The sequence below is a fragment of the Nomascus leucogenys genome, chromosome X, assembly GCF_006542625.1.
Source record: "Nomascus leucogenys isolate Asia chromosome X, Asia_NLE_v1, whole genome shotgun sequence".
Lineage (NCBI taxonomy): Eukaryota > Metazoa > Chordata > Mammalia > Primates > Hylobatidae > Nomascus > Nomascus leucogenys.
Window position 1 is genome coordinate 93847843 of NC_044406.1, and position 14216 is coordinate 93862058.

Sequence of the window (14216 nt, forward strand, 5' to 3'; positions counted from 1 at the left end):
CAGATTTCCACCCAAACCACACACACACACACACACACACACACGACCCAGTCAAGAAATATGTTTATGAGAATTAAAGTGGCCAGAGGACTTTTCAACCTTAATGTGTATAAAGATTGAAAGAGTCAATTAGGGAGGATTCCCTCTTTTTCTGTTGATTGGAATAGTTTCAGGGATGCCCTCTCTCACCACTCCTATTCAACATAGTGTTGGAAGTTCTGGCCAGGGCAATCAGGCAGGAGAAGGAAATAAAGGGTATTCAATTAGGAAAAGAGGAAGTCAAATTATCCCTGTTTGCAGATGGCATGATTGTATATCTAGAATAAAACCCCATTGTCTCAGCCCAAAATCTCCTTAAGCTGATAAGCAACTTCAGCAAAGTCTCAGGATACAAAATCAATGTACAAAAATCACAAGCATTCTTATACACCAATAACATACAAACAGAGAGCCGAATCATGAGTGAACTCCCATTCACAATTGCTTCAAAGAGAATAAAATACCTAGGAATCCAACTTACAAGGGATGTGAAGGACCTCTTCAAGAAGAACTACAAACCACTGCTCAATGAAATAAAAGAGGATACAAACAAATGGAAGAACATTCCATGCTCATGGGTTGGAAGAATCAATATCATGAAAATGGCCATACTGTCCAAGGTAATTTATAGATTCAATGCCATCCCCATCAACCTACCAATGACTTTCTTCACAGAATTAGAAAAAACTACTTTAAAGTTCATATGGAACCAAAAAAGAGCCCGCATCACCAAGTCAATCCTAAGCCAAAAGAACAAAGTTGGAGGCATCACGCTACCTGACTTCAAACTATACTACTAGGCTACAGTAACCAAAACAGCATGGTACTAGTACCAAAACAGAGCTATAGATCAATGGAACAGAACAGAGCCCTCAGAAATAACACCGCATATCTACAACTGTCTGATCTTTGACAAACCTGACAAAAACAAGCAATGGGTAAAGGATTCCCTATTTAATAAATGGTGCTGGGAAAACTGGCTAGCCATATGTAGAAAGCTGAAACTGGATCCCTTCCTTACACCTTATACAAAAATTAATTCAAGATGGATTAAAGACTTACATGTTAGACCTAAAACCATAAAAACCCTAGAAGAAAACCTAGGCATTACCATTCAGGACATAGGCATGGGCAAGGACTTCATGTCTAAAACACCAAAAGCAATGGCAACAAAAGCCAAAATTGACAAATGGGATCTAATTAAACTAAAGAGCTTCTGCACAGCAAAAGAAACTACCATCAGAGTGAACAGGCAACCTACAAAATGGGAGAAAATTTTTGCAACCTACTCATCTGACAAAGGGCTAATATCCAGAATCTACAATGAACTCAAACAAATTTACAAGAAAAAAACAAACAACCCCATCAAAAAGTGGGCGAAGGACATGAACAGACACTTCTCAAAAGAAGACATTTATGCAGCCAAAAAACACATGAAAAAATGCTCATCATCACTGGCCATCAGAGAAATGCAAATCAAAACCACAATGAGATACCATCTCACACCAGTTAGAATGGCCATCATTAAAAAGTCAGGAAACAACAGGTGCTGGAGAGGATGTGGAGAAATAGGAACACTTTTACACTGTTGGTGGGACTGTAAACTAGTTCAACCATTGTGGAAGTCAGTGTGGCGATTCCTCAGGGATCTAGAACTAGAAATACCATTTGACCCAGCAATCCCATTACTGGGTATATACCCAAAGGACTATAAATCATGCTGCTATAAAGACACATGCACACGTATGTTTATTGCGGCACTATTCACAATAGCAAAGACTTGGAACCAACCCAAATGTCCAACAACGATAGACTGGATTAAGAAAATGTGGCACATATACACCATGGAATACTATGCAGCCATAAAAAATGATGAGTTCATGTCCTTTGTAGGGACATGGATGAAACTGGAAATCATCGTTCTCAGTAAACTATCGCAAGGACAAAAAACCAAACACCGCATGTTCTCATTCATAGGTGGGAATTGAACAATGAGAACACATGGACACAGGAAGGGGAACATCAACTCCGGGGACTGTTGTGGGGTGAGGGGAGGGGGGAGGGACAGCATTAGGAGATATACCTAATGCTAAATGACGAGTTAATGGGTGCAGCACACCAACATGGCACATGTATATATATGTAACAAACCTGCACATTGTGCACATGTACCCTAAAACTTAAAGTATAATAATAATAATAAAAAAAAAGAGTCAATTAGATTTGTAGGTAACAACTATCTACGGCCTTTCTATGGCATAGTACTTATGCCATAGAATTGGTTGCCTAGATTATTGAAGATTCTGGTAAATATTTCATCACAATATAAATCTGGGCCGGGCGCGGTGGCTCATGCCTGTAATCCCAGCACTTTGGGAGCCTGAGGAGAGCGGATCATGAAGTCAGGAGTTCGAGATCAGCCTGGCCAACATGATGAAATCCGGTCTCTACTAAAAATACAAAAAATTAGCTGGGCGTGGTGGCACGTGCCTGTAATCCCAGCTACTCAGGACGCTGAGGCAGAAGAATTGCTTAAACCCAGGAGGCAGAGGTTGCAGTGAGCTGAGATCTTGCCACTGCATTCCAGCCTGGGCGACAGAGCAAGACTTCATCTTGAATATATATATTCAGATATATATATTCAGATATATATTCAGATATATATATTCGGATATATATATTCAGATATATATTCGGATATATATATTCAGATATATATTCAGATATATATATATATATATATGTATATATATATATCTCTACAAAGGAGCAACTGGAAAGGAACTAATGTTATGAAGATTTCTTCAAACTACAGTTAGGATCTTATGGCCAAAAATGTAACTCTATATGTTTCAAAAAAATGATGAATGCATAGAAAGCAATACAAAGAAAAGAAAAATTCACAAAGGTTGAAATACAAAAGCAGAAACTGATTTAGGTTAGTATAGATTAGTTGTACTTACCACATTTAATGCTCCTACAAAAAAGTTAACTTGCAAGCATGTTAAAAATAGGCCCAATCTTAACTCATAATAAGTCATTGATAAAATGTGTCCAATTTAGTCTCAATCTAGCTTATGTTGTTCATTCATACAAATTCTAATACTTAATAAATTGGCCAATTACCAAACCTCAGTTCCAGAGAAATAAAGTTACTTTGGGAATACTGGCACTGTATTGACAGAAGGTAAAGACTGAAGAGTTCACAAATAAAATACAGCCTTCCTAAGAAATTGACAAAATCACTCCAGTTTTGAAAGCTATACAGTTTGCCTCCAGATTAACAAATTGCCTTTAAAATAGCAAATGATTTATCACTAAAGCAGTTGCATGACTATTAGTTTTAGCAGAATCAACATAAAGAGGAGACCATAAATATCCCACAATACCATGACACCATACACATAAAATTTGTACTTCTAATTTAAGAACAAATTTGACAAATACAAAAACTTTACAGTGAACATGCATAAGGTTGACAGTAATAACAGCAAACAAAATGCTATAAAACAAAATTGCCAGAATGATTTCCTCATTTACAAGCATCCAGAAAAGATAAGCAGAAAACAGTCAAACAAATTGATAAATGTCAACTACAGAAGCTTGTCCCTTTCTACCGATTTGTATTCCTTGCCTTCCAATTCGACTTTTCCCCTCTGTTCCTGGAATGCTCTCATAATACATAAGTCCTGCCCCATTCTTCAATCTTTATTCAGTTACTTACGTCTCCATATGCTCCTCATCTGCATCCTGCAGATAATGAAGTCCACTCTGGTCGCTCGTAGACTCCTCTAAATAAGTCAACAGAAATTCTAGTTCCTGCTGCTGTGACAGGATAAAATCCAATTCTTGTTCCAACCTGAATAAAATAAGTTAATAAAAAGGCTGATGAAAGGAATCTGGAGTGACAAAAAGAAAAGAGTTAACAAACTACAGAAGGAAAAAAAAACACTGAGTAAAAAGATAGGTCTTTAATCTTTCAACCAAGGAAATCTAAGGTTCTACCTTTTCTGATCCAGTTTCACTTTGTTCACTTCTCCATGTAAAATACTAATCTATAAAGAGAAATATGAATACAACAATATAAGTATTTGAATTTATATAACAATTTTAGAGCAATATTAATTTTCTGAAATACACTTCAAATATGAAAGATTTCCTTTCATTCAGGGTACTTATTACCCAAGGAATATACTTTGAGGTGCTCACCAATATTGGAACAGAAAATTAACCACAGGGCTGGGTATGGTGGCTCATGCCTATAATCCCAGCACTTTGGGAGGCTGAGGCAGGAGGATCACTTGAGCCTAGGAGTTTGAGACCAGACTGGGCAATGCAGTGAGACCCTATCTCTACTGAAAAAACACACACACAGTTAGCTGGGGGTGCTGGTGTGCCCCTGTGGTCCCAGCTACTTAGGAGGCTGAGGTGGGAGAATTGCTTGAGCCAGGGAGATCGAGGCTGCAGTGAGCTGTAATTGCACCACTGTGCTCCAGCCTAGGTGATACAGCAAGACCCTGTCTCACAAAACAAAAACATAAACAAAACAACAACAACAAAGAAAACCACAAAACACAGGTCTATTTTCTTGTGTTCATCTGCAAATACTTGCACAATGTAGGTAGATTAATGAAAAATCTTCTTACCATCTCACCATTCTCAATCAGTGTATGGTCCCAAGCATTGACCTGAGCGGCCTGGAGAAGAAAGTACTTCTCTTGATCTTCCAGCTCAAGGTTCCACTCATTTATAAGACCCTCCAGGTGACCATACGTCATCACAGGAGTTGCTACTACACTAAAACATAAAAAGATGCAGGATGATCCAATAATCACACTTTAAAAAGTGTGATCAGATTTTAAAAACAAACACAGGAGGACTCTGAGAAGAAAACAGCATGTAAGGAGTTTCCCGTACCTGCTTCCCAAGAAAACAAACATAACTGGTAAAGATAATTAAAAAAACAACCCCTCAAAGTCACTGGAAATTATCCTAGGGGAATATAGTAAATAAAGATTTATTAAGAAACCTACTAAATCACAGCAAGAATAGCTAAAGTCTGTGCCATAATCTGCTCCTTCTCTTCCCCTCATCCCAGCTTAGCATGACAGAAGCTCCTTTCTGGGTAGGCATAGCTAAGGAGATAGGATTCTCTCTCCCCCAGCTCTTAGTCAAAGTGACCCATTCCCTGTTTGAGTAGTATCCACAAGAGAGTGGGCATTCCCCACTGGATAGAACCATGCAGAACTCTGATTCCCCTGCCAAGTGGTATCAAACAAGGCTCAGCAACTAGCTGATCTTTTGGCCAGCACAGCCAGTCAATGGTGATTCCTCTGCTGGGGCAGTGTCAGCAGGGCTCAGTGGGAAGGTAATCATCAGTTCCCTAAGTGGAAGACACAGGCACGATTCCAATTCCTCCACCAGGGTTCTTTCTGTGGGATCCAATGACAAGTTGAACCTAAATCCCTACCCAGTAGCAACAGGGCTCAATGAGGCAGAATGAGGCAGGGTTAGTCACCATTAGGCTTCACCTCCTTGCCTCTGGTGTCAGAGAGACCCAGTGGGGAGCTGAATCTCTATACCCACCCAGCATCATTACAACTGAACAAGGTTGATTCAAGTTAGGGCTTGTAGGGATCCCACTTCCTGCCATCCATGGGGTCAGCAATGCTCAATGAGAAGCTTGACCTCCACATCCACTGGCAAAGCCAAGACTAAATGAGGTAGGGCAAAGAGCGCCTAGTCAGTACTTTGTCCCCCTTCTCCCATGAGCCTGTGTCAGCTGGGCCCAGTAGAGACCTAAGCCTTCATACCAACCAAGAAGGCTGAATGAAGTGATATGAAACAGAGTAGTTGACATTATGCTTCTTCTTCCCTCCCCTTGTGTCAGTGGGCACAACAGGAAGCTGAAATTCTGCCTCCATCTGCAGCAACCAAGCAGTGTAAGTCAGTCCTCCACTTCCCCTTGATCTGGGGGCTCCAGGGCCCAGCTGGGAGCTGAGCTTACATCTCCACTTACTGGCAATAAAGTGGTAGCATGCAATGTTCACCTTTCATGAGGGATGAGTCAGTGGGGCTAAGCGGGAAGCAGTTTCCATACCACCCATCTGCCTTGAGGCAGCATGGTAAGTGCTCCACTTTTGCTGGAGTGGTGTGGGTAAGGTCCAGTGGGAAGCTGAACATACAAACACACCCACCCCTTGTACTACATGTCAAAAAAGAGATGCTTGATGAAAAAAAAATATGAAAATAGGACCTAGACTTTCCTAACAGAATAGACAAAATGTCCAAGATAAAATTTTAAAAATTACCCATCATATCAAAACCCAGAAAACCCACAACTTGAAGGAGAAAAGACAACAGATGCCAACACTGAGACGTATCAGATATTGGAATTATCTGAAAAGAATTTTAAAGCAACCATCAAAACAAGGCTCAAACAAGCCATTTCAAATTTTCTTAAAACAAATGAAAAAATAGAAAATCTCAGCAAAGAAATAGAAATTATGAAAAACAACCACATGAAAGATGTAGAACTGAAATGTAAAATAACCGAAATAACAAGCTCACCTAAGGAATTTGATAACAGAATGGAGTCAACAGAGGATAGAATAAGAAAACTTGATGACAGACAAATATAACTTACAGAAAAACAAAGAAAAACTTCGCAGAAACAAATGAAAAAAGTCTCAAGGACTTCGAGGACAATAATAAAAGTAGTAACATTTGTATAATAAGAGTTCCAGAAAGAGAGGAAAGAGAATGGGACTGAAAAACGTATTTTTTTTAAAAAAGATTGAAAACTCTCAAAGTTTGTGAAAAGATATAAATTCATAGATCCAAGAAGCTGGACAAATCCCAAACAGAATAACTCAAATCCACGCTAAGACACAAAATAATTAAACTTCTGAAAACTAAAGACAAAGAAAAAAAATCTTGAAAGCAACCAGAAAGAAAAAAATGCATTACTTAAAAGGGAGTATCAGTTTAGATGACACCAGATTTCTCATCTAAAACCACGCAGGCTTCAAGCACTGAATGAAAAAAAAGTGTCAACAATCACTTCTGTATCTGGTGAAAATATCCTTCAGAAATGAAGGGGGAGATAAAGATATTCTCACACAAAGTCAAATCAAGATAATTTGTTGCCAGCAAACCTACCCTTGAAGATTAAACAGAAAGGAAATGAAAACAGAAGACTTGGAACATCATATAAAGCAGCGATCCCCAACCTTTTTGGCACCAGGAACTGGTTTTGTGGAAGACAATCTTTCCACAGATGGCGGGAGGGGCCGGGGGAGGATCATCAGGCATTAGATTCTCATCAGGAGCACACAATCTAGATCCCTTCTTGCATGTGTAGTTTACTATAGGGTTCGCGCTCCTATGAGAATCTAATGTCTGATCTGACAGGAGGCGGAGCTCAGGCAGTAATGCACACTCACCTGCCGCTCACCTCTTGCTGTGTGGTCCGGTTCCTAACAGGCTACAGAGCAGTACTGGTCTTCGGCCCAGGGGTTGAGGACCCCTGATATGAAGTAAGGAATATCAAAATGGGTATAGACAAGGTAAATAACTATTCTACTTCTCGTTTCTCAAATCATTTGATGGCTGAAGTAAAAATTATAACCCCATGTGATGTGATATTCAATGTACACAGAAGAAATGGCTAAGACAACCATACTTAAAAGCTAAGAAGGGTAAAAGGAACTAAATGGAATTAAGGTTTCTGCACTTCACCCAAATACTGTAGTGGTATGACTACACTGTTGTAAGTAATGCATGTATCTGTAATACCTAGAGCAACCAGTAATAAAACTATACAAAATAATGTATTTAAAAACACTATAAACAGAACAAGATGAAACCCCCCCAAAATATTCAAACAACTGACAGCAGGGTAAAAAAAAGAAAGAGAAGAACAAAAATCAGAGGCAACAAACAAATAAAATGGCAGATTTAAGCTCTAACATATGAATGGTTACCTTAAATATAAATGTGCTAAACATACCAATTAAAATACAGAGACCGGAAGAGTGAATAAAAAATGATCCAACAACATACTGTCTATAAGAAATTCACTTCAAATACAAGGATATATTAATACATAGTTTGAAAGTAAAAGAATGGAAAGAATGTACCATGCAAGATTCATTTTTTAAAAAGAAATGTCTATATTAATATCAGATAAAGTGGACTACAGAGCAAAGAAAATTACTAGAACCAAAGAGAGACATTACAGAGTGATAAAGGAATCAAGGCATCCAGAAGGCTAGCAATCCTAAATGTATAGGCGACCAAACAAGAAAGCCTCAAAATACATGAAATAAAAACTGACAGAGCTAAAGGGAGAAATAGAGAAATCCACAATTAAAGGCAGAGACTTCAAAAAGCCATTCTCCACAACTGAAAGAACTACTAGACAGAAAGACTCCAATAATACAGAATCTGAAATTACAGTGAAGCAACAGAATCTAATTTACATATATAGAACATTCCACCCTGCAGCAGAAAACACAATTTTCAAATGTCCATGGAACATTCATCAAGACAGACTGTATCCTCACCCACAAAACAAACCTAAATAAATTTAAAAGAACTAAAATCATACAAAGCATATTCTAATACCATAATAGGATCAAAGTAGCGATCAATACAGAAAAAACAACAAGAAAATCTTCAAATACTTGGAAATTAAACAACACACTTCTAAATAATAAATTAGTCAAAGAGGGATTCACAAAGGAAATTTAAGAAGTATATAGAGCTGAATGAAATCACAATATAACATAATATGTAGGTCACAGTTAAGGAAGTGTTGAGTTGGGTATTTATAGCACTAAATGTGTACATTAAAAAATAGGAAAAGTCTCAAATCAATAATCTGAGTTCATATCTCAACAAACTAGAAAAAGAGCAAAATGAACTCAGTGCAATCAGAAGGAAGGAAATAATAGAGTAGATATCAAGTGAAATTGAAAACATGAAAAGAATGGAGAATAATTAATTAAAAGCTGGCTCTTTGGGAAGCGATCCACAAAATTGATAAAAGAAAGACACAAACCACTAATATCAGAAATGAAACAGGAATATCTCTACAGCCATTAAAAGGACAATAATGGAATACTATGAACTACTTTATGTTTAACATAAAAAATGGCCAACTCTTTAAAAACAATACATTCATCAAAGATGAACTAGATAAACTCAATAGTTCTAGAACCACTAAAGAAATTGATTTGTAATTTAAAAGCCCCTTTAGCCTAAAAGCCCCTTTAGCCGAGCGCGGTGGCTCACTCCAGTAATCCCAGCACTTTGGGAGGCCGAGACGGGCGGATCACAAGGTCAGGAGTTCAAGACCAGCCTGGCTAACACAGTGAAACCCCGTCTCTACTAAAAATACAAAAAAATTAGCCGAGCGTGGTGGTGGGTGCCTGTAGTCCCAGCTACTCAGGAGGCTGAGGCAGGAGAACGGTGTGAACCTGGGAGGCGGAGCTTGCAGTGAGCCGAGATCATGCCACTGTACTCCAGTCTGGGCGACAGAGCGAGACTCCGTCTCAAAAAAAAAAAAAAACTGGACGTGGTGGCAGGAGCCTGTAATCCCAGCTACTCAGGAGGCCTTGGCTGAGGCAGGAGAATCACTTGAACCTGGGAGGTGGAGGATGCAGTGAGCTAAGATCTTGACACTGCACTCTAGCCTGGGCATCACAGACTCTGTCTCAAAAAAATAATAATAATAAACAATAAATAAATAAATACCCCCTTAAAAGAAAGATACAGGCCGAGAAGTTTTCGCTAGAGAATTCTGCCAACATTTTATGAATTAACATTAATTTTACACTATTTCTTTTAGAAAACAGAAAACAGAATACTTTCCAGATCATTTTATAGAGCCAATATTACCCTGATATCAAAACTAGAGACATAAAAAAAGAAGAAAACTACAGACTAATATCTCTCATGAACTTAGATACAAAAGTTCTCAAACAAAATACCAGGAAACCAAATTTTTAAAAATGTATCAAAAAATTATACAACATGATCAAGTGGGATTTATTCCACATATGCAGGGCTGGTTGAACATCTGAAAATCAATCAGTGTAATCTACCATTTCACCCAGATAAAGAAACAAAATCTTAAGACTATCAGTTGAGGCTGGAAAAGCATTTGACACAAATTGATTTTTGACAAAGGTGCAAAAGCAATTCAGGGGGAAGATAGTCTTTCAATAAATGATGTTGGAAAAACTCGACATCCACAGACAAAAAAAAAAAATTAATCTTGACCTAAACCTCACACCTTATATAAAAACTGACTCAAAATGGATCACAAGCTTAAATGTAAAATGTGAAACTATAAAACTTTTTTTTTCTTTGAGACGGAGTCTCGCTCTGTCACCCAGGCTGGAGTGCAGTGGCGCGATCTCGGCTCACTGCAAGTTCCGCCTCCCGGGTTCACACCATTCTCCTGCCTCAGCCTCTCTGAGTAGCTGGGACTACAGGCGCCCGCCACCAGGCCCGGCTAATTTTTTGTATTTTTAGTAGAGACGGGGTTTCACCGTGGTCTTGATCTCCTGACCTCGTGATCCGCCCGCCTCAGCCTCCCAAAGTGCTGGGATTACAAGCGTGAGCCACCGCGCCTGGCCGAAACTATAAAACTTTTAGAAAAACACAGAGAAAATCTTCGGGATCTAGGGCTAAGAAAAGATTTCTTATAATTGACACTAAAAGCACAATTCATTAAAAGAAAATGTGATAATCTGTAACTCATTAATTAAAGGTTTTGATACAGCAAAAGGACCCTGTTAAGAGGATGAAAAGCCAAGTTACACAGTTAAAGAATATACTTATAAGACATATATCTGACAAAAGACTGGCATCTAGAGTACATAGCAAATTCTCAAAACCAAACAGTAAAAAAATCAAATAATCCAAGTAGAAAATGGACAAAAGATATGAACAGACATTTCACCAGAGGGCATCTACTGATGGCAAATAAACATGTGAAAAGACGTTCAACATCATTAGTCATGAGGGAAATGCAAATTAAAACCATAATGAGATATCACTTCACATCTGTCAGAAGGGCTCAAATAAAAAGTAGTGACAACACCAAATCCTGGCAAGAATGCAGACAATCTGGATCACCCATACATTGCTAGTGGGCATGTAAAATGGCACAGTACTCTGGAAAAGAATTTGACAGTTTCTTAAAAAACAAAACAAACAAACAAAAAACATGTAACCACCATACCACCCGACAACTGCACTCCTAGGCATTTATCCCAGAGAAATACTTATATTCATAATAAACATATACACCAATGTTCACACCAGCTTTTTTCATAATATCAAAAAAACTGGAAACAACCTATATGTCCAACAGGTGAATGGTTAAACAAACCATGGTGCATCCACAATACCATGGAATACTACTCAGAAATAAAAAAGAACAAACTATTGATGCACATGACAACTTGGGTGGATCACAAGGAATTATGCTGAACAAAAAAATCCAATCCCCAAAGGTCACATATATATGACTCTATCTGTACAACACTCTTGAAATGTCAAGATTATAGAAAGAGAGAACATTAATTGTTGCTCAGGGTCAAGGAAAGGAGGGAAGTGGGTGTGGCTATACAAGGGCAACAGGAGGAATCCTTGTAGTGATAAAACTGTTCTGTATTTTGACTGTAACAATATCAATATCTTGGTTGTGATATTATACTGTAGTACTGTTAAGATGTTATCATTGGAGGAAATGACATAAAGACCATACAGAATGTTGTGTATTATTTCTTACATATACATGTGACTCTACAATTGTCTCAAAATAAAAAGCTTAATTTAGAAAAATGAACAAATACTAGAGAGAAACATCATATACAGGCTCCAGAGCTTGACTGCCTGAATTTTAATCCTGGCTCAACCATTAACAAATATGCGACTATGAGCAGATTATAAAATCTCTATATGCTCTTGTTTTCTCACCTATAAAATGGGAATGAAAATACTGCCTACCTCATAGGGTTACTGTGAGGATAAATGACATGATGCTTGTAATGCACTGTCATCTTGCTAAACATACAGTAATTGCACAATAAGTGGTAGCTATTATTAGTAATAGTAATGATTCTATTATAATGCTATTCAGAAGGCAAAGGTGTGCTGTTGTTTATTCAACTTCCTAAGCTACAGAAATGTTTCTCTTAACTGTTCCCTCAACTCAGTCATTTAGCTAACTTTCAAATATTATTCTAAAGTTATCCAAGCAAATGTCTTGTACATGATAAATAAAATGAAACACATGCAAGTTTTTAAATAAATAGGCTTACCTAACAGTTGAAGTATAAGGTAAAAGGTTTTCAAACCCTCTTGATGACAGTTGGTTTTGGTTCACAGTAAAGCCACTGGTGATTGTGGTAGTAGTGTTGGTGGTGAAAGTCGTGGTGGTAGTTGTTGAAGTTGTAACTGGAAAATAAAGTGTATAATGTTAGTAAGAAATGAGAAATTTGTTTCATTTAAGCCTTGATCATTCAGATTTAAAATTATGGAGGCATTTTTAAAAATATAAACTTGAACTCAAAGATGCAGATTTGAATTCAACACTGTTGTAATATGAAATAATAAATGGCAGGCCAGGTACCTGGATTAACTTTCCAGCTGAAAACTAAAAATCCTGGATAAATTCATAGAAAAATAAAACTTCTAACCAGCCCAATAACCATGAAAAAAATCAAATCAATACTCAAAATTCTTCTCATAAAGAAAACTCCAGTCCCAGATGCCACTGCTGGTAAGTTTTATGAAACTTCCAAGAAAAGAATAATTGCAATTTACAAAAGATCTCTGTACATCACATCTATATCTTTGCATATTTACATGACTGTATCTGTGTGATTAATTCCTAGAAATAAAATTTCTAGATCAAAGTGTCAGCATGCTCTAAATTTTAACATAACTTGCCAAATTGCCCTATCTAAACAATTTTGCCAATTTATGTCCCTATCAATAGGAAAGAGTGCCTGTTTCTTTATACCACAGCCAATACTAGGCATGCATTTTTGCAAACCCTAGTCAAAAGCCTCTCAAAGCTTTATCTACAGCCCAGACTCTCTCCTATATGTCTTTTTCTGTTACACCCCTATTAGAACGTCCTGCTCTCTATAGATAAAATCCTAAGTATACTTCATAGCTTGACTCAAATTCTTTGTTCCCCATATTTATTACCCACTTCTCTCCTACGCATAGTTTCCTTTGGTTTTCTAAATTTCTGCAGCACTTTTGGTTCTGATTACACACTGAGCACTTAATGAACAATGCACAGAAAATTGTGGCTGCTAGGGCACTGGGAAGGTCTTATTTTCTTCTTTTTGGTACTCTGCATTTTCAAATGTTCTTACAACTAGCAAATGTTGCTTCTGTAACAAGAAATCTGTTATAAAAATATAACGAACATGATTGTTTCTTTTATGTTAGCTTTGCTTTCCCAATTAGCAATAGTTTCAGGTTAATGGCCACACTAGATAAATGCATAAACCATGGTGCCTGCTACAAGCACTGACTACTCTGAGGGAGGCTGGCCTGAGGGAACATTCCTGCTGAGGGAACAAGCTCAAATACCCATTGTTTGTTCCAGATAACTCTGTCCTTTTTGTTCCTGGTTCACAGTTGACTGGGCAGGATGGCCAACTGAAGGATGGGAAGCCATCCAACGTACTACTAGCAGCCTACCTGAGGGTCTGGCACAAAAAGCTCTAGCAAAACAGGATTAATATGAGTCAGAATTTCATTTCCAAAAATTTAGCAATATGGAAAAAATCTGACTCTAGGCAGATACTGGGAAATATTTCCAAAAGTATAGAAGGAATCCAACTATAGGCAGAAAGACTTGATAGGACTGACAGAAGAAGGAAATGAAGTAGAAGTAAGGGACCATGAGCAAGTCACAATTAAGAATAAGGTACAGCAGGAAGGCAGAGAAAGAGGTAAGGAAACCAATGAGAAATTTAAAAAAAGAAAAAAGTAGACAAAGGGAGAATAACCGAATTATGCATACGCAATGTTTGATTTGGGAGGTCCCTAAAGCTGCCTTAAGAATAATCTTAAGTTCCAATTTCCTTAAGGTAACAGTGTCATGGCAATGACTTTACTTGAATTCCACAAGACTCCAT

The 14216-nt window shown here is 37.8% G+C and overlaps 1 protein-coding gene across 1 annotated transcript in view; it reads right to left on the reverse strand.

Moving 5' to 3' along the window:
• The window catches only part of NUP62CL (nucleoporin 62 C-terminal like), an 80189-nt gene that overhangs the window by 28061 nt on the left and 37912 nt on the right, over positions 1 to 14216 (reverse strand). The window contains exons 4-7 of the mRNA XM_003262161.2: positions 12378 to 12513; positions 4686 to 4836; positions 4045 to 4094; positions 3764 to 3898 (exon numbers count right to left, since the gene is read on the reverse strand). Of these exons, the coding sequence (XP_003262209.1) occupies positions 3764 to 3898; positions 4045 to 4094; positions 4686 to 4836; positions 12378 to 12513 (472 nt within the window). The remainder of the gene's footprint in view (positions 1 to 3763; positions 3899 to 4044; positions 4095 to 4685; positions 4837 to 12377; positions 12514 to 14216) is intronic.